At 38.8% G+C, this 27,005-nt stretch overlaps 1 protein-coding gene across 5 annotated transcripts in view; it reads right to left on the reverse strand.

The window, feature by feature from the left end:
- Positions 1-27,005, reverse strand: part of BCAR3 (BCAR3 adaptor protein, NSP family member) — an 81,388-nt gene that overhangs the window by 35,739 nt on the left and 18,644 nt on the right. For 3 of the 5 annotated variants that reach the window (XM_066555299.1, XM_066555297.1, XM_066555298.1), the window contains exons 3-4: positions 26,012-26,126; positions 11,442-11,766 (exon numbers count right to left, since the gene is read on the reverse strand). In XM_066555299.1, coding sequence (XP_066411396.1) covers positions 11,442-11,766; positions 26,012-26,126 — 440 coding nt within the window. Of the gene's footprint in view, positions 1-11,441; positions 11,767-17,843; positions 17,948-18,270; positions 18,324-26,011; positions 26,127-27,005 lie in introns of those variants that run through there. The other 2 variants (XM_066555301.1, XM_066555300.1) reach the window with 2 other exon arrangements.

The raw sequence follows: 27,005 nt of genomic DNA on the forward strand, positions 1-27,005 counted from the left end.
TGATGTTTTAAAGAATAAAAAGCTGGAGTCAATGGAAATAAAATTTGGAACATTTGAAACTTTTTCCTATGCAATATACAAAGAAGGATCAGCTTGATAACTGTATGAGCATAAAGCATGTACAAGCACAGCAGAGAACACAGGGGTGAAGCACAAAGGAGAAAGAAAAGAAAGCTTTGAAACAGAAGAGACGTTTTTCTTCTCAATACTTTTCAATTTGACTGGAAAAAAAAATCCCATTTTTAATCAGTTCAGCAAAGTCATTAAGCACACCTGATTTCTTCTAGCATTCAAATGATCAGTGGGAAGTTGTTCCAGTACCAAATGCTACTGAAAAACTTCTCAATTTAGTTCTTCACTTGCCTGTGGAATCTTTCAGGACAAAGGGTCTACCAGCACAGCCTATGCAACACACTCTGAAAGAATAAACCCGCTTACTCTGGCAGTGAATGTGTCTTGTTATGGTCTGCACTCCTGTAGAACAGCCTTCCTACTGACTCCACTGCTCCCTTCCACCTTCTGCTACCAGGCAAATGTTCTCTAGGACAGATCAAGCCAAAGCAAAAGGAAACAGGTAGAAAAACTTCAAGACAAAACAGTTTATTTACTGGTATATAAAGCAGGACATGCAGAAGAGAGCAGAGGAAGTAGTGACCTGCATTCCTTTCAGCATCCATGTGACAGAAGTGCTTTGAAAATGTTTGGCTTTGGGAAATGGATGGTGAAACAAGTATCTTCACAAGAACTGTAGTATTTTATCTGGTAAGCAGACCCACAACAAAATGTACAAACCCCTGCTATTCATCCTGAGTCGTACAGAAAGATGTTTATGTTGGAGCACTGTTCATCTCAGATACCTGTCTCCAAGCTGATCTATTCTCTCTCCCCCATCTTCCCTTGTTCATCTTTGTGCACATTTTTTGAAGTTATTGTCAAGGAATGGTAACTTTCATTGATGTGTAGTAACTAATAGTAAAGATTAACTACTGCATTTTCCTGTCATCTGACTCCACCTCAATACTATCTCATTACATACTGAAAACCAGATTAAGCAGTTAGCCCAAATAACTAGAAGGTAACCAAATAAAACTAACTCCTGAATCTCAGCTCTCTGTTAGCAATGATGTTTCTTTATTTTCATTTTCCCTCTTAAAGAATCTTAAAAAATTATGAACCCACATTCTCATTTATTAGATTAGAAGATCTGTAGAAAAAAAATTAATACTTTCAGATGACTAACAGATCAGATGAAAGAGAGTAGCAGGTTCTGCCATCTCTTAGAATCGATTTAACTGAAGGTTGGTTTCAATAATATTTTCTTATCTTTCATCAGATTTTATTACCTTTCAAGTAATGCTAATGTTTGTCTTCATAAAAAGCTTGACTTTACAGCTGTATTCATTTGCACCTGTTTACCTACAACATTTATGATGGATTGGAGTGTGCACATAAGTCAACCAGTCCTGTGTAAACTGTGGGCTCACAGTTTTATTATTATTGGATTTTATTGTACATTTTGGTTTCCTAATAATCAGATAAGACCTACTTCCACTCAGATAAAAAGCCTATTTATAACAGAATGATGACCCTGGAACAGAGAAGTCTTCAGAAGACCTCAAGCTGAGGTAAGTGTGCAGTAGGACACACAGTACTGGCTTCATGCTCTTTACCCATTCTGCCACAGAAAGGATTTCCTGAGAGGGATGCAAGCAGACTCCCACACCTATTTTGGGTATTGCTATTGCTGCCACCTCTTGCTATCACCTCATTTCATGTCAAAACAAAATCCCTTTCCTGCACGTTTTTAATCATAGGAACAAAAAAGAAGAAAAAAAGAACCTGACTTGCTACATGCAATTAAAGCATTCTCCTGAGTAGTGTAAACCCTCTATTACCTCTTCCACACACACAAGGTCTATGTGGAATCTGTGGAAGCAAAAACACTCCTCCAGTAATATCTGACCAGAATCTTAGCCCTCATGATTCTGAGGCTTTTCCTAGCCAGAAACACATTCTCTCTAGAGACTGACATCTGACAACCCCTTTTTCAATGCTGGCTGATCTTGCAGACATACAACCCTTTAATCTGTCCCTGGTCGTCCTTGGAAATGATCTCAATTTCTTTTCACTCCAGTTTCAAGATTCTTATCAAGATTCTTAAGTGCTTTTTTTTCACGTATGGGTTTCTTGCTGTTACGGCCAAGAAAATACACAGAGCTTGCAAACAAGTGTGGTGCTTCAGCAAGCCCAGAAAGAGATGAAGGTGAGAAAACAAGAAACGTGAAGTGGCTCTTTTGCTTCCCTCTTCTTCTCCCCATAGCAACATTTGCTGCAACAATGAAGAGTTTGGTGTCATACTGGTTGGCATTGACTGTCTATGAGCAAGTAGTGATGCATTTGACCACTATGAGAAACAACATAAATTCCCAGAAAATAGGAATAATCATTGTATGAGGACTCCTTCAAAATATAACTGGAGCTGACTGAGATGAGAAAGGGGGACAGAATTCAGCTGTTATTGTGCTATTTCTCTGCTTCCCAACACATCTGAACAATGGCCAAATGTGTGGGGAGAATTGAAAGATTAAAAAAAGCCTTTTTGAAGTTGTCACCATGAACAGTCACTAGCTAAAATGAAGGAAAAAAAAATCACTGTAAGCAACTTGAATCATACTTCTGGTATGGCAAACTAAACACTGTCATACTGCCAGTTTCAAATCCTGCATGGATTTGAAGACAACGAGCAACCAAACACGAAAACTGGGTAAAGAAAACCTTAACATCCTAGTAACTAGTCACTCTTCTAAAATATTTGATAAAATTCTTACATAATCACAATCAATGCTGGAACTGAAAAGCTGAATCCTGATGTTCAATCCTAACATCCACTATTCAATTCAGTGAGTGCTAGAGAATAGCCAGAATCTCAGTAACTCAGACATCATCTGTTTTTCACTCTGCAGTTTGTCCAATAGTTCTCTATAGGACTGCTTCAATAAAAAATCTTTAAGCAGATATGCTGTAATCTTTAGCTGTTTGATTCTATGAAAACCTTGACCTTTCTAACGTTGTACATGACCTCCTCTCATTCTTGCTGCTATAAAAAATCCTGCAGACCATTACACACTAGGCCGTATGAAGCATCTGCATTTTCCAGGCCCTTGGCATCCTCACAGAAAAATCAGCTACAATTATCAATTAGCTGTGATAACTTTAACAGAATTTCAGTGCAGTGCAGTCAGTGCAGACACAACAATATCATCAAATTGCCCAAATCTTCCCTATCATTCAACTCCCATATAAATATTCTTACAGTGTTAGAAACTGATTAGCCCTGAGAGAGCTTTGTGCTACTTCACACTTTTATAGCTGTACCTGTGGGAAAAACATTGGGACACATTGCCAGTATTTGATACATGAAAATATATTTGTCCATTTATTTTAAAGGCACTTTTCCTGGGGACATTTTCTTTTCTACCCCACTGAAAGAGAAATCACGAGAACTATCTTCTCAATAGTTCCAACACCAACAGTGCCAATGCCAAATCTGAGTAAAGACAACAGAGCTCCAAAGGGAGCCTGAGACCCTGAAAATGTACCAAGCTGTTGCATGGCTGCTAACACAGACAGAACTGCTGTAAAATGACCAGATGGATCACATGCCTTCTTCAGTTTGTGTCTTTGAAATCTCTCCATCTCTGTAGATGTTTGAAATACACACTACTTAAGTATGAAGGTGCAAGTCGGAGCATGCTGGACATGGCGTGTTTCAGTGTATGCAGCACAGACTGATTTTATTTGTACTGCAAACTAGAGCAAAAGATCCACTGATTTTATCCCCCAGCAGCTTCTGCTTCACACGCGCACTTCTGCTGCATTCCTGAGGGCATTCCGCCCTTCTGCCTCCAGCTGCACAGCACCATGGACATGACTCATTCCAACACCAGTGGAAACAAGTGCAAACTGCTATGACTAACTGTGCCATGACCTGCAGCTCACACAGGAACAGCAGGGACTCCAGTAATTAAAACTCCAGAAGAGATCCAATGTACTTTTCCTTGGATTAAATAAAATCTCAATCCTATTTATTCAGAATGCCCCAGCAGAGATAATGTTGCAGCAATTTACATTTACCACTTCAATCTGGATCCCTCTAACTTGCTCCAGTTAACCTATTGCAGCAGAAAAATCTACACCATTTTTTCTACCTTTTCCAGAAGAATTTCTCTTTCTGCACCATACACAGTACCAGTTTCTACAACCTGGTCAAAAGCTTAGACTAGCCATCTCCATTCTTTTTCCTCTATTTTCCTTAACATTTAGGCCTACCAAAGACAAAACTCTGTCCTTCAAAGCCCTTCTTAAATCTTTTATCCCAAGACCTATTCTATGAAAGTAATGGTCGGGCAGCAAGACTATTGCTTATCCAAAACAGACACTCTAAGTACAAACTGGATTATATATGGGCTGTTGCCTTTATGTATGTGCTGCTGACCTATATCTTCAGCTGGCAATCTTTACAGTGAGTGCTTCAGTTGCTGTACAGTTATCCTGAATCCAGTGCCACTAAATTTTAAGTGTTCAAAATCAATATAACCTTACTAAATGAAAACGGCATGTTCAAAAAAACCCCACTGACCTACCTTCAGTAGAATCAAAGTCTTCATTATTAATCTGAAATGCATCTAATTCTAGGTACACTTTTTTCACAAAGTATGGTTTTCCACCTGGCTCATAGATCTTTCAGGAATGTGTATTTGGACTGAAGCATAGGAATGCTAATAAAAGATTTTAGCACTGAAGAAGACAATAGTGGGAGGAAGAATTGTCCTCCCTGTCAGTTCCCTCAGCCCACTCAAGAAATCTCATCACATCAGATGCCTCTCTGCATTGGATATGGCAAGTAAGCATTAGGAATATGCTCCCCTATGTAACATTTAACTACTATTTAGAGCATAAAAGGGACAGAAATGAAACCAAATGCTCACCTATGAACAGGAGGCAGGATGAGGAAGCAATATAGCCCTTGGTACAACTGAATAGGGCACTCCATAACACTTACAAAAGAGACCAGAAAACAGCCGAGGCAGGGAAGGAACTTTGGGTGTGACAGAAGGAGTAATTCAAGAAACTTTCCACCACATATAGTGTCCTCTGCTCAAAGAAGAAACAGCCAGAAAAAAAAAGTTTTCAGGAACTTTTTGAAAAACAACACTGACAAATTTTGATAGGGGCTTTGAAGGATTTGGGCTCAAGTTTACCTGGCAAGTTGTTCATTAACAATAAGGTCATGATCCCACAATTAATTTCAAATGATGATACAACTGTGTTCATCCCATAAGGAACTTTGGTTCCTCTGCTCAGAAGCTGAAGGACTGTGGTTTAATTCATCTTTAATACTGGAGAGATGGTCTCTCTTTTTGAAACATTTCATCCTGTTTTCCTCATTTCCCTCTCTGAAGATCCCACATGGACAGATTTCCAAAATCCCCATAAAAATCTAGACGTGAAGCTTGGTTCTGCAGGTCTATGTCCACCAAGCAAAGAAAGAGGATGTGAGCATCAAATGGGAACAAAGGGGTGAAGCAGAACTTCACAACAGAATAATGTGAACCCAACAATGGCCAGAAAGGCTAAAAAGAAAAGGTAGACAAGCCAAAACAGAACAAAGCCCTGGAGTTAAAGGGTAAGAGGATTTGAAACTGAATGTAGGCAGATAACATTAGCTATTCTCTGCTTATCCAACACAGCATTCCTTCTACCACAAACGTCTCCCAGCTTTAGTGGGTAGCTCTGCTCCACCGCTGAGACAGCAGAGATCTGTAGGTGCACGTGTGAAAAGGACAAACAAGAGAGAGAATGGGAAAATCTGTGACAAAAAGCATGAAGCATTGGCAACATCTAAGGAATTCTTCCATTGGAAAAACCTGTGCATGGAAGAAGTCAATGAGATATTCACTACCCCAAATTCAACACACTTGTGTTACTCTTATTAAAGAAACACAACCACATACAAACATTTTGGTTCAGGTTTTTTTAAAAACAAAACTCATACTAAGAGGTAACACTTCCTACGGGTAGGCTCAGCAGAGTTTCAGGCATTATAACAAAACTGTAACTATTTTTCCTTTCAAAATTCTGTGCATTTATAAAAATTCCTCCCCATCTTATCCTAAAATTTAAAAGGGAACCAAGATACTGGTCTTCTTCCTGGTAATCTTGCAAATATTTTCATACTTGAAGAACTACATTGAATTTTATAAACAAAAAACCCCCAGTGTTACTCACTTTAGTCCCCACAGGAAACATACAAAATATTTATTTTACTTGATATATTAAAAAATTGATAAAAAATATTTTTCATTTTTAAAGTGTACATACAGTATTAATATAAAAAGTAGCACTAATTCAAATTAAAATTATCCAACAAATCATGTTTTCAAAATCACTAGTTAGAAAAAAATAAATGCTGTCCAAATACCCTTTCTCCAATTCCAAAGAAAAGCAGAATTTGCAGCATCTGGGGAAGCAAAACAGGCTGCAAATTCTGACAAGGATAAAGCAAATTCCTGAATAGTGTTCTCCTCACCAAGCACAGCCTTGCCAACTCTTTTCCTTTATAATTCAACAGTCAGTTCAAGGACTTCAGCAGGCCTGATCTATTGTGGTAATACCACTAAGAGAACAGGAACAGTTTTGGGAATGGAGAATTCAGTCATTCATAGCTTTATACTACAAGACTAACACCTTGCCAACTTCCAAATGTTCTGCCCTCCAAGGACAAGCACTGCAGAGAACAGTGAGCCTGCTGTGAAGGCTTCATCACTTTATGCTGATGAAGTTACCCTGTTAGTAGCATCAGTCAAGGTTAAAATTGAACATATTTTTATTTTTTCCTTGAGAGTTACATGAGACAAGTATGTGAGGATCATCCAGCCAAACATGCAGAGCCTTGAAGATCAGGAATTCAGAAGAGAACAGAACATCCTAAGCAACCAGATAAACTAATCTACTCTACTCTCTGCTACAGCAGTACAAAGTCCAGTGCTAGATGAGAGCACTTCATCTGAAACAGCTGACGTAGAAAAACAAGAGGAAAAAACTCTGCTGACCAGTACTCAAAAAAAGAGACTGAAGTCGAGCTAAATATGCAGTCACACACACTTACCATACTTTCAGAACTACAGAAAATAAGTGAATTCTTTGCACCTGTGTGTAGATAATTAGGGCCAGTCTATAAAATGCACTTTAGCTTACAGGCTATTTATCACATTTTGATCTTTTGCAATAAGGTTCAACGAGCATTGGAAGACATTAAGAGCTACTGGTCTGCCCATTAAGAGCTACTGGTCTGCCCATTTCCTTAGTGAAAGAATCAAGCCAAGAAAAATCTTGTCTTCCATGGCTCCTCACACCTGCCAGATTTATTTTTTTCTTTTTTAACATGCTTGAACCATGTCAAAAAAACTGATATGGACAATTCACGCTTGATATCTTGGCAGTGCAAAAAAAAGCTGCTATGCCTTGTCTACCTACAAAAATGAATTGCTGGTAGCCACATCAATAAAAACAGTAGTGTTGTAAGTATAATCACAATCAGGACTTAGAGCACAGCCAGGAATTTACTGGACTTGAGAATAGAAAATTAAAACAGAAGCAAAGAAGAAAAGATTAAAATTATAGCTCTGTAGTTACAACTCAACACTTCAAATTCATACACAGTTAAAACTAAAGCTTCAAAAACAGGGGAAAAAAAATTGAATTCTCACCAGTTGGTAGGTCAGGCCCTCTCATGAATAGTGATAAAACAAAGCACCCAGGGCATTTTACATTATGTAGAGAAATGCACGAAGTATTTTGATTCCAAGCCAGTTTGAACAATACAACTCTACTGTTTATCAGTGACTCAATTTTTTAAATGTCTGTATGGACAAAGAATGGAATTTGAACAAAAAACTGTCTTTACAAGTCCCAGCAAATGAAATGGCTACTGCAAAGAGAGCTAGTAAACAGAAATTAAACCAGCACATACTCACAAATGTCCTGTATAATGTGAAACAGCCAGTGTGAATTAATGTCAACTTTGTTTTAAAGCTTTAATTAGCATGAAAACTTAGAGGGATCATTTCTGGCAGACAGTGTGCTTCAACACTTCCTAGGGGTAGGCTCAGCAGAGGAGAGATAGTGATTAAATGCAAATGTGTGGCCACACAGTTTCTCCCAAAATATCCAAAATTCTAAGAGTCCTACACTACACATACAGGGCAAAGGCAAAATTAACTTGTTTTTCTTTCTTTCAAATACTAAATTTCTAAATGGACACTAAAGCTTTTGAAATACTAAGGGCTTTAAAAAAAGGCATGTAACTCCACAAACTGCACAAAAAATTAATAAACTTATTTCTAAGATATTGTGTCTGGCTTTGATTTTATTGCTGTGCTAAACTGTCCATCCTAAAATTGACATTAAATTCTTTCAAAGCATCATGGCCATCAACAGCATCAACTTTGTGCAAATCCAGATCCTATTTCTGACCTCTTAACAATTTACAATTTCCCACTAGAGCTGTTATTAAACCGAATTTCACTTAATTTTGTCACAACCCTTTTTATTTCAACAGGAATACAGGCTATTTGCAGGCAATAGAGGAATTACCAATACTGAGAAAGGAGTATCTCTTCTCTTCTTCACTGTCTTTTAACTGATTGTGAAGATCACATCTTTATTAGCCTGACTCACTGACAACACAATGTTGAACCCATCACACCACTTGCATTACTTCTCTCCCCACAAAACAACCTTAGAACCTGTTTGACAGCAGGGTATCAAAGATACATTTCTTTCTCACAGCATTCTGTGATTCTTGTATCTTGCAGTACTAACTTCAACTCAAACCTCAACTGGAGAAAAAAAAATCTTCAGAATTTGCCTCATGCCCCTCTCCTCTTCTTTCACTGGTGTGTAGTTTGGCTTAACAATAAAGCAACAACTGTCAGCATGAGAGGACAAGAGGAGATGGCCTCAAGTTGCACCAAGGGAGCTTTAGATTATTAGTAACACATTTATTAGGAATTTTTTTCCCACCAGAAGGGTTGTAAAGCATTGTAAAAGACTGCCCAGAGGAGTGGTGGAGTTGCCATTCCTGCAAGTGTGTAAAAAACGTTTGGATATGGCACTTGAGGACATCACTTAGTGCTGAATGTGGAGGTGATGAGTTTAGGAACAGAGAATACCACAGCTGTCAGCTGACAGACAGTCCAAGAAGCAATCCCTTGCTCTGCTCTCTCTTGCAATCACACTGCCTCATGAAACAGACAGCATGGTATCAATACTGGAATCTAGTTTTGCTCTGGGATATTTGCACGTCTTTGCCCTATTCCATCTTCTTTATAATGTCTCAGAAATTCCTTGCATCTCCACAATGAGATAGCATTCAAGTATGTTTGTATCAGAGCCAGTACCAGACCACAGAGATAACTTCTGGTTAACCCAAGACTACCTGAGTACTGTTGACATCCAACTGAAATGGCATAGGTTGTCAAAACGGGTCTTTGACAGCTGCTTTATCACCTCACTCAAACCTACTGTGACAGTGATAATTCTGCATTGCTTTTAGGTCCTGTTTATTTGAGGGACATTTGGCTGCATTAATGAAAAAGCATGAAAATGCCACAAATCTGCTAAACTGTAATGTCACTCATGAAGGACCATAATCACCTGAATCCAGTGGAAATTTTGGGTTTACTGATGACAGCCACATGACATAGGCCAAAAAAAAGCTACTGGTTCTAGCAACAGATGGGAATTTGAACAATTTTCCTTTAAGTAAAGGTACCATAATACAAGGCAGAGCTAAATAAAAATAACCCATGGACTAGGTCAAAGGGAAATTACAATTAAACTTTATTTAGGTTTAATTATCAATGTCAGATAATAAAGAACTTGTAATTCACAAGCAGCTTTAGTTTAACATGCTAAAATGAGAATTCTCTTTTAAAAGTGAAATTTTTCACTTTCAAGAGTGAATTCTTCCTTAGCTAACAAAACTACCTTTCAAGAACTCAGCTGATTCTAACTCTGGGCATTTAATTATTTCCAAGAGACTCTAAAACTCGTTAGCTTACTCAACGAAGTAAGTACTAACTTACTTGAACTAACTAGCAGAGATGTACATTCACAAATGAAGAAGAGAACACATTCTTACTGCATTGAAAATTGACAAGATAATTTCTCCAAGTCATCAGAAAAAATTCAGAATCAGAAGAATTCCATTAGGGAATGACCCAGTTCATTATTATTTTCCTATTCTCACCAGTTTGGCTTATTCTTTGTAAATAAAAGAAGCAAATGATGTTTAAAAGCTAGTTCATTAAAAAAAAAAAAAAGCTCACATATCAGTGACAGAGGAGTACTACACCCAGTCAGGTACTTTCTTCTTTTAAAATGAATAGGGTATAGAGAAGAAAGTCTTCTTTTTAGGTGAGAAGAAAGCTTGATCCCATAAAGAACAAGAAAAAACCATAAGAAAACCACTCTACATACACAACCTTACCCAATTAGAATTCTTGTTCACTCACAAGACTTGAAAACAAAAAAAAAAAACTGTAGTGATGGACACAGCAAGGCTCTAAATCCTAATTCAGAACTTATAATTTGGGTATCTTTTCTCAGCCTTTAACTCCACCAGCCAAGCAACCAAACATTCTCTCATTTCTATGTCTTTAACTGATCCATTGCATTACACTGAATTTTTCTTGTGTTAGCAGGTCATTTTTTTTCCCATTTTATAGAACTCAATATCAAAACAAAACAAACAAAAAAGGACATTTACAAAATTAATTACTTCTTGTAAGCAATGAAATATCAGTGATGATAATAAGTTCCCAAAAGAAAGAATGGCTAAAAGAGTATGGGTCTTTCTCAAGAACTTTGCATATGTTAACCACAAAGTCAGGCAGGAATAATAAACAGGGATAATTTGTCATTAGCTCAGAGTACATTGGGTTCCACTAAGTTTTCATGAAGAAGGCCTACACGTAACTCAAGATGTGAGGCAGCTGGAACACCACTCTCTTTTCCTCAGCCCTCCATCCATATTGCATTGAATACAAATCAAAACCAAGTTTGAACAGTTATGACTTCTTGTTTAAAACTGCTCTGTTACAATGCAAAGGGTCATATCAAAGCAATTCAGTAACTTAAAAAAATTTCCTCCATGGGAATAGTACACACAATATTATACCTTTTAAACATGCAAAGGCAAGACACAGTCATTAAAAATTATTTAGGTCTTCCATCAAGACCGAAATTGAATAGTAGGGAGAAAACCTAACTTAGTTCTAGTTAACAGCTGTACCTATGACTGGGCCTTTAGAGGCCTAGAAGAACATGTAATAATCCCTACATGAGTAACATATGTAAATTAAGGTTTTACAACATACCTGGCATGGAGTTCAGTGCTCTTTCCATTTTCTGGAGGGTACTCTTCTATAACGTCCTGTCCAAAAGGTGGCTGCTGCCATGCTCTGGTGTAAGGCAACATTCCCACGTGGCTGAACATATCACAGGACCTGGGGGGAACTGTTCCCCTCTTCTTCCTGGGCAGAGTGCCATGGATAGAGATGCCTTGGAAGGAGTTTGAGCGATGCTCAATTGGTGAAGGTTTTGTGGTCAAAAGATCCATGGAAGAAGCTAATGAGAACTGGTGGTTCACTGGGCCGTTTCTGGAAAGACTTGAAAATTTTCCTGCAGCTATCATTTTTGGTTCTGGAAAAACAAAACCAAGATTTCTTACTGTATATCAATCATCAAAGCCCTTAAAGGAAGTTAAGTAGCATGACTAACAAAGGTATATCTGAAATTGAACTTCTGCTTTGCATTGAGGCAGTCAGATACCTCATGACCCAGTCATGCTGATGCCAATGCACACCAAGCACACATGTAAGTAACTTTATACATGTTAAAACCAAAAAACAACCAGTCTGGACAAATATGCAAGAGCAGGCCCCGAGCAATTCCCCATTTTTATCCACCAAGTTCCTCTTTTTTGCTTTTTCACATCCTCTGTAGGCTCAGACATCAACTTGAATTACTGACAACAAGCAAAGTTTTAAGAATATTTGTCAAAAAATAAAGGACACTACAACTTGGTTTGGAAGAATATGTTTTTTAACCCAGTAGCTGGCACACTGTGAGGAAAAACCTGTTGCTAAGGAGTCTTGCTCAAGTAATAAATCTAGCAGATAACTGGTCACATATTTCTAACAGGCTGTAAACTAAACGGCTCTACCCAAGAGATAAGGGCAGGAGCAGATTACTGGAATTCTCTTCTTCAGCATGCCCAGCCTGCTGGCTCAAATGGCTGTTGACACAGAGATTTGCAAAGCTGTCAGTCTCTGGTACAATCAATTGCAGTTTGCCATACAGTACAGGTTTTTCTGTAAGCGTGAGCAAAAAGCTTTGTGAGACAAACGCTTCAGGCTCATTAACAAATTACAGTTCTGTTCCTCAAAAAATGCTGCCCTGTGCTCAGTTTGTAGCGTTGTATTGCAGAAGACAAACTGCTGCCTTATCCTATGTGGCTGTATTAGCCTGCAAAAGCCACTCTGGAACACACCACCAGACCTAAAGGGCAACCAACCCTGTATTATTTAACCTAGGTGTTCATCAGCCAGGTGCTTCCCATAGAAACTGGAACAGCCACAGATGCTGCAGAGATTGATATGAACTCAGAAAGCAGAAGTGCTTCTGGAAATAACAGTTATGGACAGGGGAATCTGTTCTGACCTCAGTCAAGTTCCATACTGAAAAATAAGATGAGCACCCTGAAGGCCCAGCAGCCTGGAAGTCAGCAGCTCACAGCTGCACAAGAATTCCTCCTGTTTTGGGGAACGCACAGGTGTTGCAAGGAAAACAGAGGTGCCTCTATAGTCCTCCTGCTCCACCTTAGCATTACAGCTACCATCAAAATGTTTCTGCACTGTTACTTCTACTCAGAGGTTATAGTAACAGGCTTAACAGTAATGCTAAAGCTGATATCAAAGTATGTAAAAATTCTGCTTTTTCCTATCACTTGTACTGCAGAGATTCACCAGCTGGACAAGGTTTTCAGACTTCAACAACAAATCCTCTCCCAATTCTCCTGTATTGAAAGTACTACAATAAATACTTAGAAATACTTTTTTTTTTCTTTTCAATTTGCCAAGCCTCTGTCAGAGCACAGGTACTATGCACTATAGTAAAAAAGTCTCTGGGAAAGCACTTTTGCCTAGGGAGAATCTGTTTGACTCTGGTCACATCTCTTGATGAAAAGAGTAGAAAAGACTTGAGGTGTTGGAAAAGAACTGACATTTTTTTGTCATGCAGATCCAAATAAAATACAAAATCCTAAAGAAACCAAAATACATTCTCACAAAAATTCTGCCATAAATTATCACACTGATGTGTGATAATTTAGTGAAAGACTAAATAATCTCTCCATTTATAATGTGGTTGAAGGACACAGCTTCTGCTAGTTTTGGCAAGTACTAAAAATATCACAATTATTTTCACAATAATTGCTGTAAAGTTAGTTTTGCATGACAACTGTTCTAAGCAAAAGAACTGGCATAAAGATACGAAGATTTAAAATGCAAATGCTTACTACAAACCTGCAACCTTCTCTAGCTAAAGCAAATTCACTGAGCTTGTTTCTTGTAAATTCAGCTTCATTGTTAGAATAGAATGATATAAATTACCTCTAACAATTGGGGGGAAAAGGCTTCTTATAATTTACACAGTCATTTGAAACTCAACTTTGTGTATTCACTGTAGAAAAGCAAGAAACCCTGTTTAGGGACTCTGAAAAACTGGAAGCTAGCTGGCTCATATGGCACAAATGTGCCATAGGCCTGCTCAGAGTCTGTATTTCAAGGCCTGCTGAGAGTCTGTATTTAATTATTGTACTTTCTTATTGGTTTATATAAAGGCCACCCCCAAACCTCTGAATTCAAACTGGTTTAGTTCAGGTTATCCAGTGAGAGAGTTCTCCTTAGCCTTTCCTGCAAGGTTCCCATGGCTATGCTGAAATGAAACACATTGCCTGCAAGCAGGTGGCAAACCCAAGCTGTAATTAATGTAAGCACAGAAAGCTTTGGTTTAATGATGAGTCCACAAGAGGCTTACTGTGACATGAAATTGTCAACCACTTCATGTTTGAGGATCCACAAAGAAAGCTGAGAATTCACTCTCCTAACCCAATCACAAGGTAATTCTTACAGCAACCTGGGTTTCAACCCAACAGTCTGAGAGTTTTCAACAAATGAACGACTCCCTGATGTATAGCATTTTCTATTTCACCCCTACTCCTAAGAAGCCCTTAAGAATCAAAACCAAACTCCCAGAGTTGACCTAACAGTTGCTTCTTTTTAGTAGTACTCACATGACTTACAAATTCAATACCTAATCCTCAAATTCATACCTGAGTACTGTTTTGAGGAATCAAGGTAGAGTTCCACAGTTAGTACAAAAATGTCTACACTCAAGAACTTGCAATACATGTAGCCACAAGTATGTGTGCAGCTTTGATGGTATTTCTAACAATCCTCCCTACAAAACCTCTTTAAAACCCCCTCAAAAAATCCCAAACAAACAAAAAAACCTCATAAAACAAAACCCAAACAAATAAAAACCCAACCCAAACAAAAAAAACCCAAACAAAACTGAGAACAACAGGTCTGCTAGCTTCCACCACACATTTATCTGCTTGCCCACGTGCTGTATTATATCCTTCATAAATATTAACAGAGAACTACAGCAATCAGCTTGGCAACAAAAGCTCCTGCCAAACCATCCATCCAGTTTTCTTTTATTGAATAGAAACGCTGGAAAGTGGAAGCCACTTCAGCTGAAGACTCTGGAATGTCTCAAATACTTTAGTATATAATTCAAAGAATGTTTGACTTTACCAGATATAGAAACCCTGAAAATTTTACTCCCTAAGAGACAGTGTGCCTTGAACATTGGCCATTATGCAACCAACAACAGAAATGGTAGAAATTGTAACAGAACAATGGCTCAAAAGGAACTGAAATTTAACAGTACACATTCCTATTTCTCAAAATGCAGCAATTAACAAAACAGAACACTTCGGAAGTCATGCAAATTTCTCCTAACTAGGTGATAACAAGATGGACTTGTGCCAATATAATGTAAAAAATGGCAAATTAATTTGTTTTTATACATAAAGTGGCACTTCTCTTTCTTCAGTTTATAATTTGGAAGAATAGATGGAATATAATTGTTAGGAGTCACATTGTGAATTCAGAGAAGTTGAAAGCATGAAAGGCTTCCAGGTAACTTCTGACAGGTTCTGATTTTTTGTTAAGAATGAGGGTGAGCAAATACAAATCAACATGGCATTTAGGATAACAGTAGGAGACTGGACATAAAAGAAAATACCTATCTGGTGGACAAGTCCAAACAGCTGGGATTTGGTTTCTTCACATCATTGCTCAAAACAAAAATAAACATGAACAATGAAATAAATAACTTTCAGTTCCCTAAAACAACACACTAAATATCCTTCTGCTTGTGCCATCTTTGGGGTGCAAATCCAAATTTTCTGGCTCAGCTTGTCCTCATGAAATCTTTCTGATGTTCACAGAGTCTGAGGAAGTGTTCTGATGGTTCATTCAAAGTGACTCAGGTATAGGATTAAGTGCTCCTTCCACAGCACAACATAATACAACTAACGGCAGTGGCTTCTACTTTTCTGTTTCAATATATTGGAGGAAGAGAAGTGAAGGAAAGGGAAATCTTCAGTTCAGCCTCAGAGATGCATGAATGGCATAATAAACATTCCAAGACTGTATATACTCATGCTAGTTGGAAACCTCATAAAAGGAAACAGAAAAACAATTTCAGAACCCCAAATCAAACTCTCAAACTATTTCAAAACTCAGAGTTAAAAACTCAGATCTAAATCAGTTTTGGACATTAAAAGACCCACACTTTTCTCACAGTCTTATTGACCTGGCATTTAAGTGATTCTCTTTCATAGATCAGAATCACTGGAGTTGATACCTGGTGTTATCATACCACCAATCTTTACCATTATATAGGCTATGAAGCGAAGAGGGCTTGAACATGGTTTAAGATATTCACCTGTGTATTCTCAGGTATTTAAAAGATGGAGTCAACTTTTGTGAAAACTCTATGTACTTTTGCCACGTCAAATCTCCTCACAAATTCCTCCCACCCATCTCCCATTCCTCCCTTGAAATAAGCAACAATAAATTTCAACAAGTGGAAGATCCATTACTCTCTTCTCCCTGCTAAGTTACTTGGCATATTTGCATGCACTATGCAGATGTGCACAGAAAAAAAAAAAGGAAGGGAACATTCTTAATGGTGAAGAAAGTCAAGGCCAGGACAAAAAGGCAGATGAATTTCCCCAGAATTTTTTTTTATTTTGTGTGTGCAATAAGAAAATAAGGGAAAAAGAAAAAGCATGACTTAAAAGCCTTTAAAGTGAACATACCATAGGAATAAATACAATCAAAACTGTAGCCATTATAAATGCAACATGGATTTCATGTTTTGGTCTGCCTAGAAGCAGTGTAGCATTCTTCATTATTGTAACAAAAAAGAAAGGATTTCTGCTCCCCAAAATGGTTTAGAAGCAGTTATCTGCAACCTGTACTTTCTGCTTTTGTAATGAAAAAGAGAAACTGATGCAGTAGCTTGTCTAGCAAACACGTCACAAGACTTTGAGAAAAATATTAAGGTCCAAGAACCTACAGCCTGTTAAGATACAGAGACATAGATTGAGAAAGCACATGCAGTAGTTCAAAGGCTTTAAGCTACTATCAGAAAAAAACATGAGCCTGTCAAACATCAAACATCCCCACAAGATTAGTCGGTCACTGCTTCCAAAGGGTCTTAAAGTGCTACCACAATGCTCATGCTCTCCCCTCTCTTTATATATGCCACACAATTTCCACCCTCCCCCCATACATCCTTGAACAGTATATTTAAAATGTGATTTTTAACTATTATTCTCGTGCAACAGCAAACACACAGCCGAGGATAAATTATTTTTGAAATGCCAAGAAAAAGCGATCATTGAAGATTATTCAATAATAAGTACAGTTTTCTTCATTTGGCCATGAAATTACCTCTGAAATACAAGTGCCTAATCAGTTAGCTCAGTAATCCTGAACAATATGAAACCTTGACTTGAAATAAACCTTCTCTCCCCATTTTGCTGGCAGAAACAGAGAACTTTACCAAGGTTACAGTCAAATCTAAGAGTTTTTTTAGCCAATGCTTCAAAAATACAACCTTTTGTTCCTTCTCTGGTAAAGGAAGCAATTTATTTTGACTGCTTCTCTGTTCCCACAAAAAAAAAAAAAAATCCACTTTAAATGAAAAACAGCATTACTATTTCGAACTAACACTGCCTTTCAGAAATCACAAAATCGGACGGAAAGAAGTGCTTTTGCGCCCTCTCCTCTTCAAAAGACGGGGGGGAAAAAGGACACAGCGTTTCTTTTCTCTCTACTCAGAGAAGCATCTCGGTATCCTGAGTACACACCAGTGTTTTATACCTATTTAACAGCTTTCCATGGGATCAATGCCCACAAAACCTAAGCACTTGGATCCAACGTCTCGGTCTTCACTGTCACAGCTATGGCATTTCCAGCAGCCCGCAGGCCAGCCCGGGCAGCCCTGCCCTGCTCCCGGCGCCCCCTGCCCCGACAGCGGTGCGGGGACAGGGGGACACCCGGACACCCGCGCACACTCACACACCAGACCAGCTCTGCATCCTCTGCCCGACAGCTCAGCGCTGTCCCCGCAGTTACCGGCTCTGATCACGGCTGCTCCTCTCCAGGCTTTCTGCGGATCGGCGGGAGCGACTGTCCCGGCAAAGCGCCCTCCGGGCAGAGAGTCCCGCCCGGGCCCCTCCCTCGGGGCCGCGGAACCGGAGCGGGCAGCCGGGCAGGCGCGAGGGGCGGCCGGAGGCCGGACCCGTCACAGCAGCGGTGCGGAGCTGCCAGAAAACGAGCCGGGACGTTGTGGGAGAGCCCCAGGTCTGGCCGTGCCGCGGCAGGAGCCGGCGCGTAGCCAGCACCAGCTCGCCCCAAAGAAGCGCACGCAGTTCGCGATTACTTAAGGGTGACTCAACCGGAGCCTTCCCGAGCGCCTTATCGCTCGCTGCCCGGTCCGCCACAGCCCGGGCGCGGCTCCGTGCCTCGCCCGCCCCACGAGCCCCTCACGGGCGCCCCTCACCTGGGGCGGGAGGCGCCTCCGGCGGCTGCGGGCGCTGCGCAGCCCCGGGCGCTGCGTTCGGGCCCGGCCACACCCTCCGGGCCGCTCGCGTCAGCCCCCCGCGGGCCCTGACCTCCCCGTGCCCTTTTCCATGGATTTAGCAACTTGGCCTCCATAATTTCGTCTTTCAAATTAGCACTACAGCAAAAATTAACAGTTCGCTAAACCCACCCTGTTCTCGGGCGATTCAGAGCCTATTACCTACTTCACACACACAATTTACTTGCGTTGGTAGGCGCCCCCTCATCCTACCAAGCCGCGCGAAGTTATTTGTGCAACAGGTTGGTGGGATAAAACGCATCTTCTACAACAAAGGGTCAAATAGCTGTACCGATTCTGGAGCTACTGCCGAACAGATGGTCACCTACCCTCCTTTTGTAAAATATACCTTTAAAACAATGAGAATTATAGATACAACCTTCATTTTCAACTAATTATCTCAAGCACTGTCAGCTGTACCATTGCCTCAGCCACAGAGAATTTTGCTTTAGTACAAACCAAGGCACACTCAGTTGACTTTTAAAGCACTGTCTCGATCAGTTTAACACAGTATTTGTCTCTTTCCCATTGGGAAAGGGTCCTTCAGGCTGCCTGGCCAATATTTCTCTGTTTTGACCACAGTTGTTCCAGTTCTTTCAGTTTCAATTTCCAGTGTATCAGAATTAATAAAATTTCATTTTTCAAACATATTCACTCTTAAGCATTTGCCTCTGGAAAGCTAATGCAAATAGAATTGCTGCCTAACCAAATATTAAATTGATTTTGACACTAAACATTTGATCCCTACTGGTTGTATGGTGATTCCGTTTTGGGAGATGCTCTTCATGCACTATATTCATTTCCCTCTAATGTTCAATCCTTTCATTCTCTTTCTCCATTTTTACCAGGACTAGCTTTAATAAATCACTTCTGCTGTATTTACTTCAGAGCCTGACTACATAATGTTGCTGAAGCTGTGGTCCTAAGATATCTAAATGATAAATGCAATTAAGGATCAGATTATTTATGTTCCAGGACCTCTGCATATTACCAAGCCAATAATCAAAAATAAATGACATTTTGGTGTTCTCACACTAAGTTAAACATCCAGTAATGACAGCAGCAGAATTAAAATTCCACATGATGTCTTAGCACAGTGACATCTCTGGGTACTGGGTAGAATTAGGACATCTACCTCTCTAGAGTTTGACATTTTATGCATTGTCCATAAATCTGAAATTTTCAATCTCAGCCATCTGAAATATCTCACAGCAACTGATTTTTTTATTTTTAATGAAGCAATTCAAACCAGAAAAAACAGTGGACTGTCATTTGAAGTGTAGCTAGAGTTAAAGAAACATTTAGCTAATCAAGACAGGATTCTTTAGCCATCACATAAGTTGCTGAAGTCAGTGTTGGGAGATAAAAATTCTTGGGAAAGTCTAAGAATTTTCATAGACATGAGTAGAATGTTTGCATAAGAAAGCTCAAATAAAATGAAGTTTAGTGTAAAATAAGAGAAAGAAAAATAAAGACAGAAAGTAGTGCTCCAATATTCAGTAAGGGACAGAGACGAAGATTAGAAAATTAAATTTATTGAGTACACTACGGTAAAGGAGGCTCAGCAGCACTTCTGACTAGTGTTCCCCTTCCCATAGCAACACCAGTACCTTAAGGCAGGCATGAGCAGTAGGGAAGCATTATCACTGCTGGTGTTGCCACACACTTTTTACAACAACTTCCAAAGCAAAAAAGTTGAGGTAAATGTGAAACACAACAGCTTTCAAATAGATCCATTCACTGGTGCTGGAACATAAGTCACTACTTGTGGCATGCTGACAGACAGAGTTCTATACTTTTCTCTCAACAAATTACAGAAAATTATATCATCCTATTGGCACTGAACAGAGCCTTGAAGTTAAGATCTAAATTCAAACTAATTTCACATAAAACAAGGCTTAACTGCACACCAAAACCTCACTCTGTTCTTTTGTCAATTGTTTTTCCCCAAACGGAAAATTTGGAACCAAAGAACACCAGACTGTGATCTCATGTTGGACACCAAAATGCCTCACCAATATGTCCAGTGCAAGAAAAATGGCATTAGGGTGAGAATACAGAAAGAGGAGTTGAGATATGTGGATTCCACATTCAGATCTAGTATTCTGACCCACCTATTTCCTGTATGACATATACTAACATTTTTGTAACATACATCACACTGGTAGTTATTTTTCACAGGGAACACTGTATAGTACTCTATCAGCTTATCAAGTGGAAGATGCTACACAAGTGCAAACTATTATTTTCCTCACTGAATAAAGGAAAATGTCTTGCTCCTCTATCTAAACCACATGTTCCACAGTTCAGGTGAAAGACATTTCAAACCATGCCAAAACCTCTGATCAGTTGACACATAACATTGTCCCTGCTGGCTGATTCTAATCACTCAGGAAGTTTTTAGGCACTGTAGTTACATAGGAAGTAGTGTCATGCTTGTCATTTTTTTATGACTAAGAACAAGAAAAGGGGCAGTAACTTCCTCTGGAGCACAGTCATGCTCCCACTTACGTGCTAAGTAATGGGATTGCAGCTGGGCAGCCCTCCCTAAACTGTGATTACTCTTACTTGCATGAGTCATTACATTCTTTTCCTAAAGTTTTGTTTTGTCTTCAGGTGAAATTGAAAATTGGTCTTTGTCTTCACATTTAACAATTTACACAACCCATCCTTGCACATACTTGATGCAAAGTTGTTAAAGAGAATTTGCCTACAGGATGCAAGAGGGAAAAATTCACAGGACTGCCTACAGTACCCCAGTGGCTGTGAGTTACTCCAGATTAAACTAGATCAAATTCCTCATTGCAAAGCTTTTGTTGTTTTCATACTTTCTATCTACTTTGGAAATGAGTACACTGAGCTGTGGGATGGAGTCTGGAAGCATCAATGTCCTGAAAGGAGCACAGCACCTCTGTCAAGCCCTCCCCATCAGCATTCATTTTAACCTGCCATACCCTGAGCCATCTGTTTATCTATATGGCATCACACTGTCTGTGAATCACCTTGCTATAGACAGGAGCACTGGAGCATTGTCCTTGGTGACACCACCACGAGGGAGGCTGAGAAAGCAGCAGTATGCTGGCCACTGCTGGCCACACATCACACATTGCTGGGGCCTCCTATGGCCACCCTTGACTTTGGCTTTCTGAAGGAGGGGAGTATGTACAGGTGCATCTTTCCACCTGCAAAGACACCCAGAAAAGCAGCTAACTGAACAGTTAAGTGAGGAGGAACACAACTGGGACACAGGTCCCAAGACCTGTGCTGCTATGGCTTGCATACTTTAATTATGCCAAGAGTTGGCATAAGAGTACTTGCCAGTTCTTGAGACCATTTTCAAATGTGCTTGGCTTACAGAAACAAAGGAAACAATGGGACACAAGAAGTGGATTCACTGGGAAATTTCAATTTGTCCTTAAATGTCAGAATTCCAGTCTGCTTCAAATAGCCAGGAGAAAACCCATTTACTCCAAAAGCACTGCTCTGCAGCTGCAGTAATAAAATGCAGAAGTAGCTACACACGATGAGGACGTGGCATGTGTGGATTGCTCACACAGCAGTTCATGTAGATGCCCTGATAAACAAAAGTCAAAGCCAGATGCTGCTATAGATTTGTCTTAGAATAAAAAGGACCCAAATAAACAAAATACTACACTCCAGCCTGACTCCCCACAGATGCCACGTAGAAAAAGTAATGATCATAGCTATTGGCTAGGAAATTAAGTTTATTTGCTGTTAATTTTCAAGTTAGTCAAAGACATCACGGCAAATAAAAATGACAATGACTTGAAAAATGCTTCAGCTCTTGGAATCTGACAATATTAATTTTGAAAACTATGAGCTATGGCAACTGTGCTTTCTAATGTCCTCCCTGGCTGCCAGCTGAAACATGCAAGTTTAGTCAGCACCCATCCAGACCTCCATAATTAATCTACCAACATGATCTCTTGCTATTTGATCTGTCTTGGGTCTGGAGACACAAGGTCCTTCAGAAACTCCCAAGGAGTTACCTGTTAGGAGTTGGTGTTCAGAAACCTTGCAATCCCCAGCCTCAGAAAAGCTTGCAAGAAGACACATCCCATAGCTGATCATTCTGCAAACAATGTTGTGGTACAGCAAGAGAGTTTGAAGAGTTACATCAACTCATTGTCAGATATAATACAAGAAAACAATCATCTTGAACAAAAAATAATTAGTAATTAAAAAATTATTAAACAAAACACACAGATTCTACGGCTATAATATGTTGTGTCCCTTTCCCCCTCTTTAAATTTGGTATTGAAAATCATGTGAAGCAACTTGTGCTGCCATTGATTAGACAGACCTGTTTCAAAAGTTGAAAATACACTGGTAAAATGGCACTAAATCCAGTTTTCTTTTAGTGACTAGTTTGGTAAATGATACCTTAAACTGGAAAGAAGCTGGACAAGGTCTTTTGGGTTCCTTTTTACCAGAGGGTCTGTTTTCCTCTCTTTGCTTTTAGCAGTGGTGGAACTGTCACTGGGGATCTAAGACTCACTCCGAGTTTCTGTTTCTCCACGTTTCTGTAAAAAGTCTCAGATACAGGGGAATTACCAGCCTCTTTGCCTGTGACAGATGTTTTTCATTTCAAACATTACTGATGTAGAGGCAAGAATAAACAGAGTGTGAGAAAGTACCAGTAAGCAAATTTGGAACTTTCAGTAGATGAAGTGATACTGTCAGAGGTGTTTGTTAACAACTCTGTAACAGCATTTACATTATTGACTTTCTCAAACAGAGAAAGCAAAAAACTCCAAATCCTTGTGTCTCTCAGTAGGAGCAAAACAGACCACACAGGTAGCAATGCCACCTCTGTCATGCAGATCAAACTGTTCAAAGCTTCCTCTCCCTCTGTTGGCAAAGTTACCAGCATGCTTTAGCATGAGGTTGGAATCTGACAGGTTGACACTACATAGCACTGCCCCAAAGCACTCTGGCTGCATTTGTAATGTTTCAAAGAGCAAAAGCACTAGAATGTGTGGCTTCAATTACAGTCAACAGTACAGCAGCATTTAAGTTTTCTGGTACAGGTCAAAAATATCAGAGCCCCATTATTCAAATCACTGATCCACTATTATTTTGCTGGGCTGAAGTGGTGTAACAATTTTGAATATTTATTTTCCTACTGATTAGCTAATGCCACTCAAAAATCAGTTGCCCCACTCACTTCCCTATCACTGACTGCCATAAAGATGGCATAAAAGCATCAAGCCAGTGACCTTTGTATTGTGTACTCTGCCTAATTCAACAGATGTGTGATCATGTGCACATGTTTCATCCAGCTCTAATGTGTTGCTGGGCATTATGTCCATGCACAGATCTTGGAATTAATTACTGTGGAAACACAGCCCAAGTAGCTAGAGTTAGACAGGATGAATCAAATGGAATCCAAATGTACCGAGACATGTCCTGTTCTAAGTAGTTTCAGAATCAAGATATTTTAGAAAACAGGAAAATATTTTCACAAATACTCCCAAAATTTAATGTCACTTTTAGTAAGTAAGCATTTTCACAGGGTTAAAGTGACTTATCACTTGAAGCACTCTCTGGAAACTGTTGAACCAGCATCAAATACAATGTTGTTGTTTAGAGCTCAAAATAACAGCAAACAGAGAAGATAGCCTTTGCTCTGATCCAGTAAGTACATTAGTAGGACATTAGCATTTATTTACTAGAATTGAAAATTTTAGAAATTTTCTCTAATGTCTGACTACAGCAAAGTTCAGTATTGGAAAACAAATGTAACTGATTTGTTAGGCACTTTGCTCCTAGACACAGCATTCTGTCAAAGACAGACACAAAACAAAACTGTGTCATAATAGGCTGGAGACCAGATAACAACCATTAGTCCCTGCTGTGAAAACAAACCAGTCTGCACTCATGTATGACTGACTGAACTGATCTGTTTTCAACCTTCCCAGAAATCCTTAATACAATAGGCAATGAAATTGAGGATGCAAATACCCTAGTGTAAACAGAACTTGGAGATTAATGTGTCTGTATTTTTTTCAAGCACATAATTCAATTATACATTTAATTATCATTAGCCAAAACCCAACAGTGAATGGAGACATTGCTCAAGATAAAGGCCCATAAAAATATGAACCAGCACTACTTTTACTAGAATTTAGCTTAAAGAGTCCTAGCAATTAACTGCCAAAAGAAAAAACAAAACCAAAATGGCATCATGCTGTCACCTTGCAAAATCTGTGTCTGGAGGGAAAAAAAATTACATACACACATGATTTTAAAAGGAAAAATTTTGACTCAAATTCATATTCACTGAAGTCATCAGCAATACATCAAGATTTGATGAAGGCTTAACATATCTGAAGCTGAACAATCATGAGTTGGAACATTCTGTTGAGTTGAATGAAGTGTTGCATAACTATCTACAAATCAATTTACCATGTCAATGACTGTTTGAAAAGTGTAGTGCTGCATTGAAAAACTGTAAACTAGCCCTGAAAAACAATGCTACATTGACAACTGTAATACATTCCACACTTCAGTACCTGAAAAGATTACAAAACACAGTCCCAATGCACACAAAACCAGATACCAATTGAAACACATCCAGTTTCACTGCAATCATCAACTGAAATAATTTCCTAATCTGTTCACAGTAGCAGTTACAAAAATGTCATATTTACATTCATATTTTAAGACAGTCAAACCTATGAGCTGTAGAAGTTGTGTAATTGTTAAATCAATATTGAACTTGTCAGAAAACATTGAGGAAATACAGTGACCTACTTGTACACAATCAGTTCTAGGTCCTACTGAGAACTTCAGTAGCTAAACACATTTTATGAGTAATCAATTTCTACACATGGTCCAGAAGTCTTATCTTGACCAAGAGAATGTAACAGGAGGACTGTTAGCCAAATAACTAAATGCTTCACATTAAATTTGCAAAAACCTTTGGCAGTGATCTGAAGAATTATTGGACAGAATGCATAATACTTATATCTCATTATCTTGTGAGCAATTCTCAAAATACCCAATACAACAAGTCATAGCTGAATAACTTCTCACTATACCCTTCTACTCAGTCTAGAATGTCTTACAGGGCTTGTTCCAACTCTCATGAATCTGAGTTGAATTTTGATACTGAGCTGATAAAAACAACAAATGATGCAGTGATCAAGTCTTAATTCACAGCAAAGTCCCTAATGGAAAAGAAGAGTCAGAACTGTGCAAGCACTCATCCTCTCCTCAGCAGGGATGAGGTGGGATGTATGCAAATTAGCTTGGTTTAGACCTTCTGATGTGATCTTTCCAAATGAGGAAGATCATTCCGTCAATTATGGTATGTTATCATTACTGTGTTTTGTTAAGATGAAGACTGTGAGAGGAATAGAAACGGAAATTATAGTGAAACCTTTTCTAAATGACAACTTTTATAAAAAATACAGGGTATAATATTTTGTAAATCCATGCCAAAATGTGGATGTTTGATTTTTGTTAAACTAATGTTTAACAATTCCTCTTATTGTCTGTGTAAAGTCCCCCAGTGATCTGCATTCAGAGCAGTATCCCAGGCTGAATCAGGGTATTTGTTTATCATTCTTTGGGACAGGGAAGCTCGGGTTGCCATAGCTCATTCCTCAATCTTTAGGAGACAACACAGAACTCTTACCTCTCTTTTGTTTTACCTCCTGAAGCAGCAGGATATTGGAAATGAGGTGTGTTCGGTGGCCTTGATTTTCAATTCCCAGTTTTCTAAGATCAACTTCTGTAAGATGGAATAAGTCCTGTGGCAAATGCCAGAGTAAGGAAAATATTATACTGTTAATACTGGAGAATTCAAGTGTCTCTCAGATATGTTTGCTGTTTCTGGTACCATAAGTTACCTAACAGCAAATGTAAGTATATTCATATTTTATATGAAGGCCCCTTGTCATGATAAGGTATATCATGGTAGGAATAAGGTATTTTACTTTTAAAACATTAAGTCCTTGTCTCTTGGTTTTTTCTCAAAACAACTCTGGTCAGCTTAGCTGCAGAGTTCCTGAAAACTATGACTCCTTTGAGTAAAAAAAAAAACAAAAACAAAAATCCCCAAAGTGCTAGTATTCCAATTGCACTAATTAATGAAGGAAGATAAATCTCAGCATGAACTGATAGGAATAATGATTTTAGAAAGGAAGCTTTTGTATAATGGAGAGGATATTCACTGTAATAATAGATAACATAAGTTGTGGCACTGTTTTGAAGAACAAGAATTTCCATATAATGCATTTGAGTAATCAAACCTGAAGCATTCTCTCTAACCTACTTTATCTCCAAAAACTCATTACTATTTTACTTTCAAAATATGCTGCTGAATAACTCCAGACATTATTTACAAGGAAGTACAGAATTTCAATGTCGATTTATAAGTGGGTACAAAACTTGACTTGATGACGAAAACTTTCAGAGCAAATAGAAAATATATCAAAATACATTTCTTTATATTTTTACTGTTCTGTATTTTCACTGTAGATAAGATAAAGAGAGGTACATAGAATGTACAGTATTCTGTTACTAGCAAGTCATGTTACTGGAAGTGGCTTTTTCTAATGGAGATTTGCAATTCAGATCCCAAAACACAAAATGAGATTGATTCACTGTGTAAACAATAAGACAATTGA

The sequence above is a fragment of the Molothrus aeneus genome, chromosome 9 (assembly GCF_037042795.1).
Source record: "Molothrus aeneus isolate 106 chromosome 9, BPBGC_Maene_1.0, whole genome shotgun sequence".
NCBI classification, from domain to species: Eukaryota; Metazoa; Chordata; class Aves; order Passeriformes; family Icteridae; genus Molothrus; species Molothrus aeneus.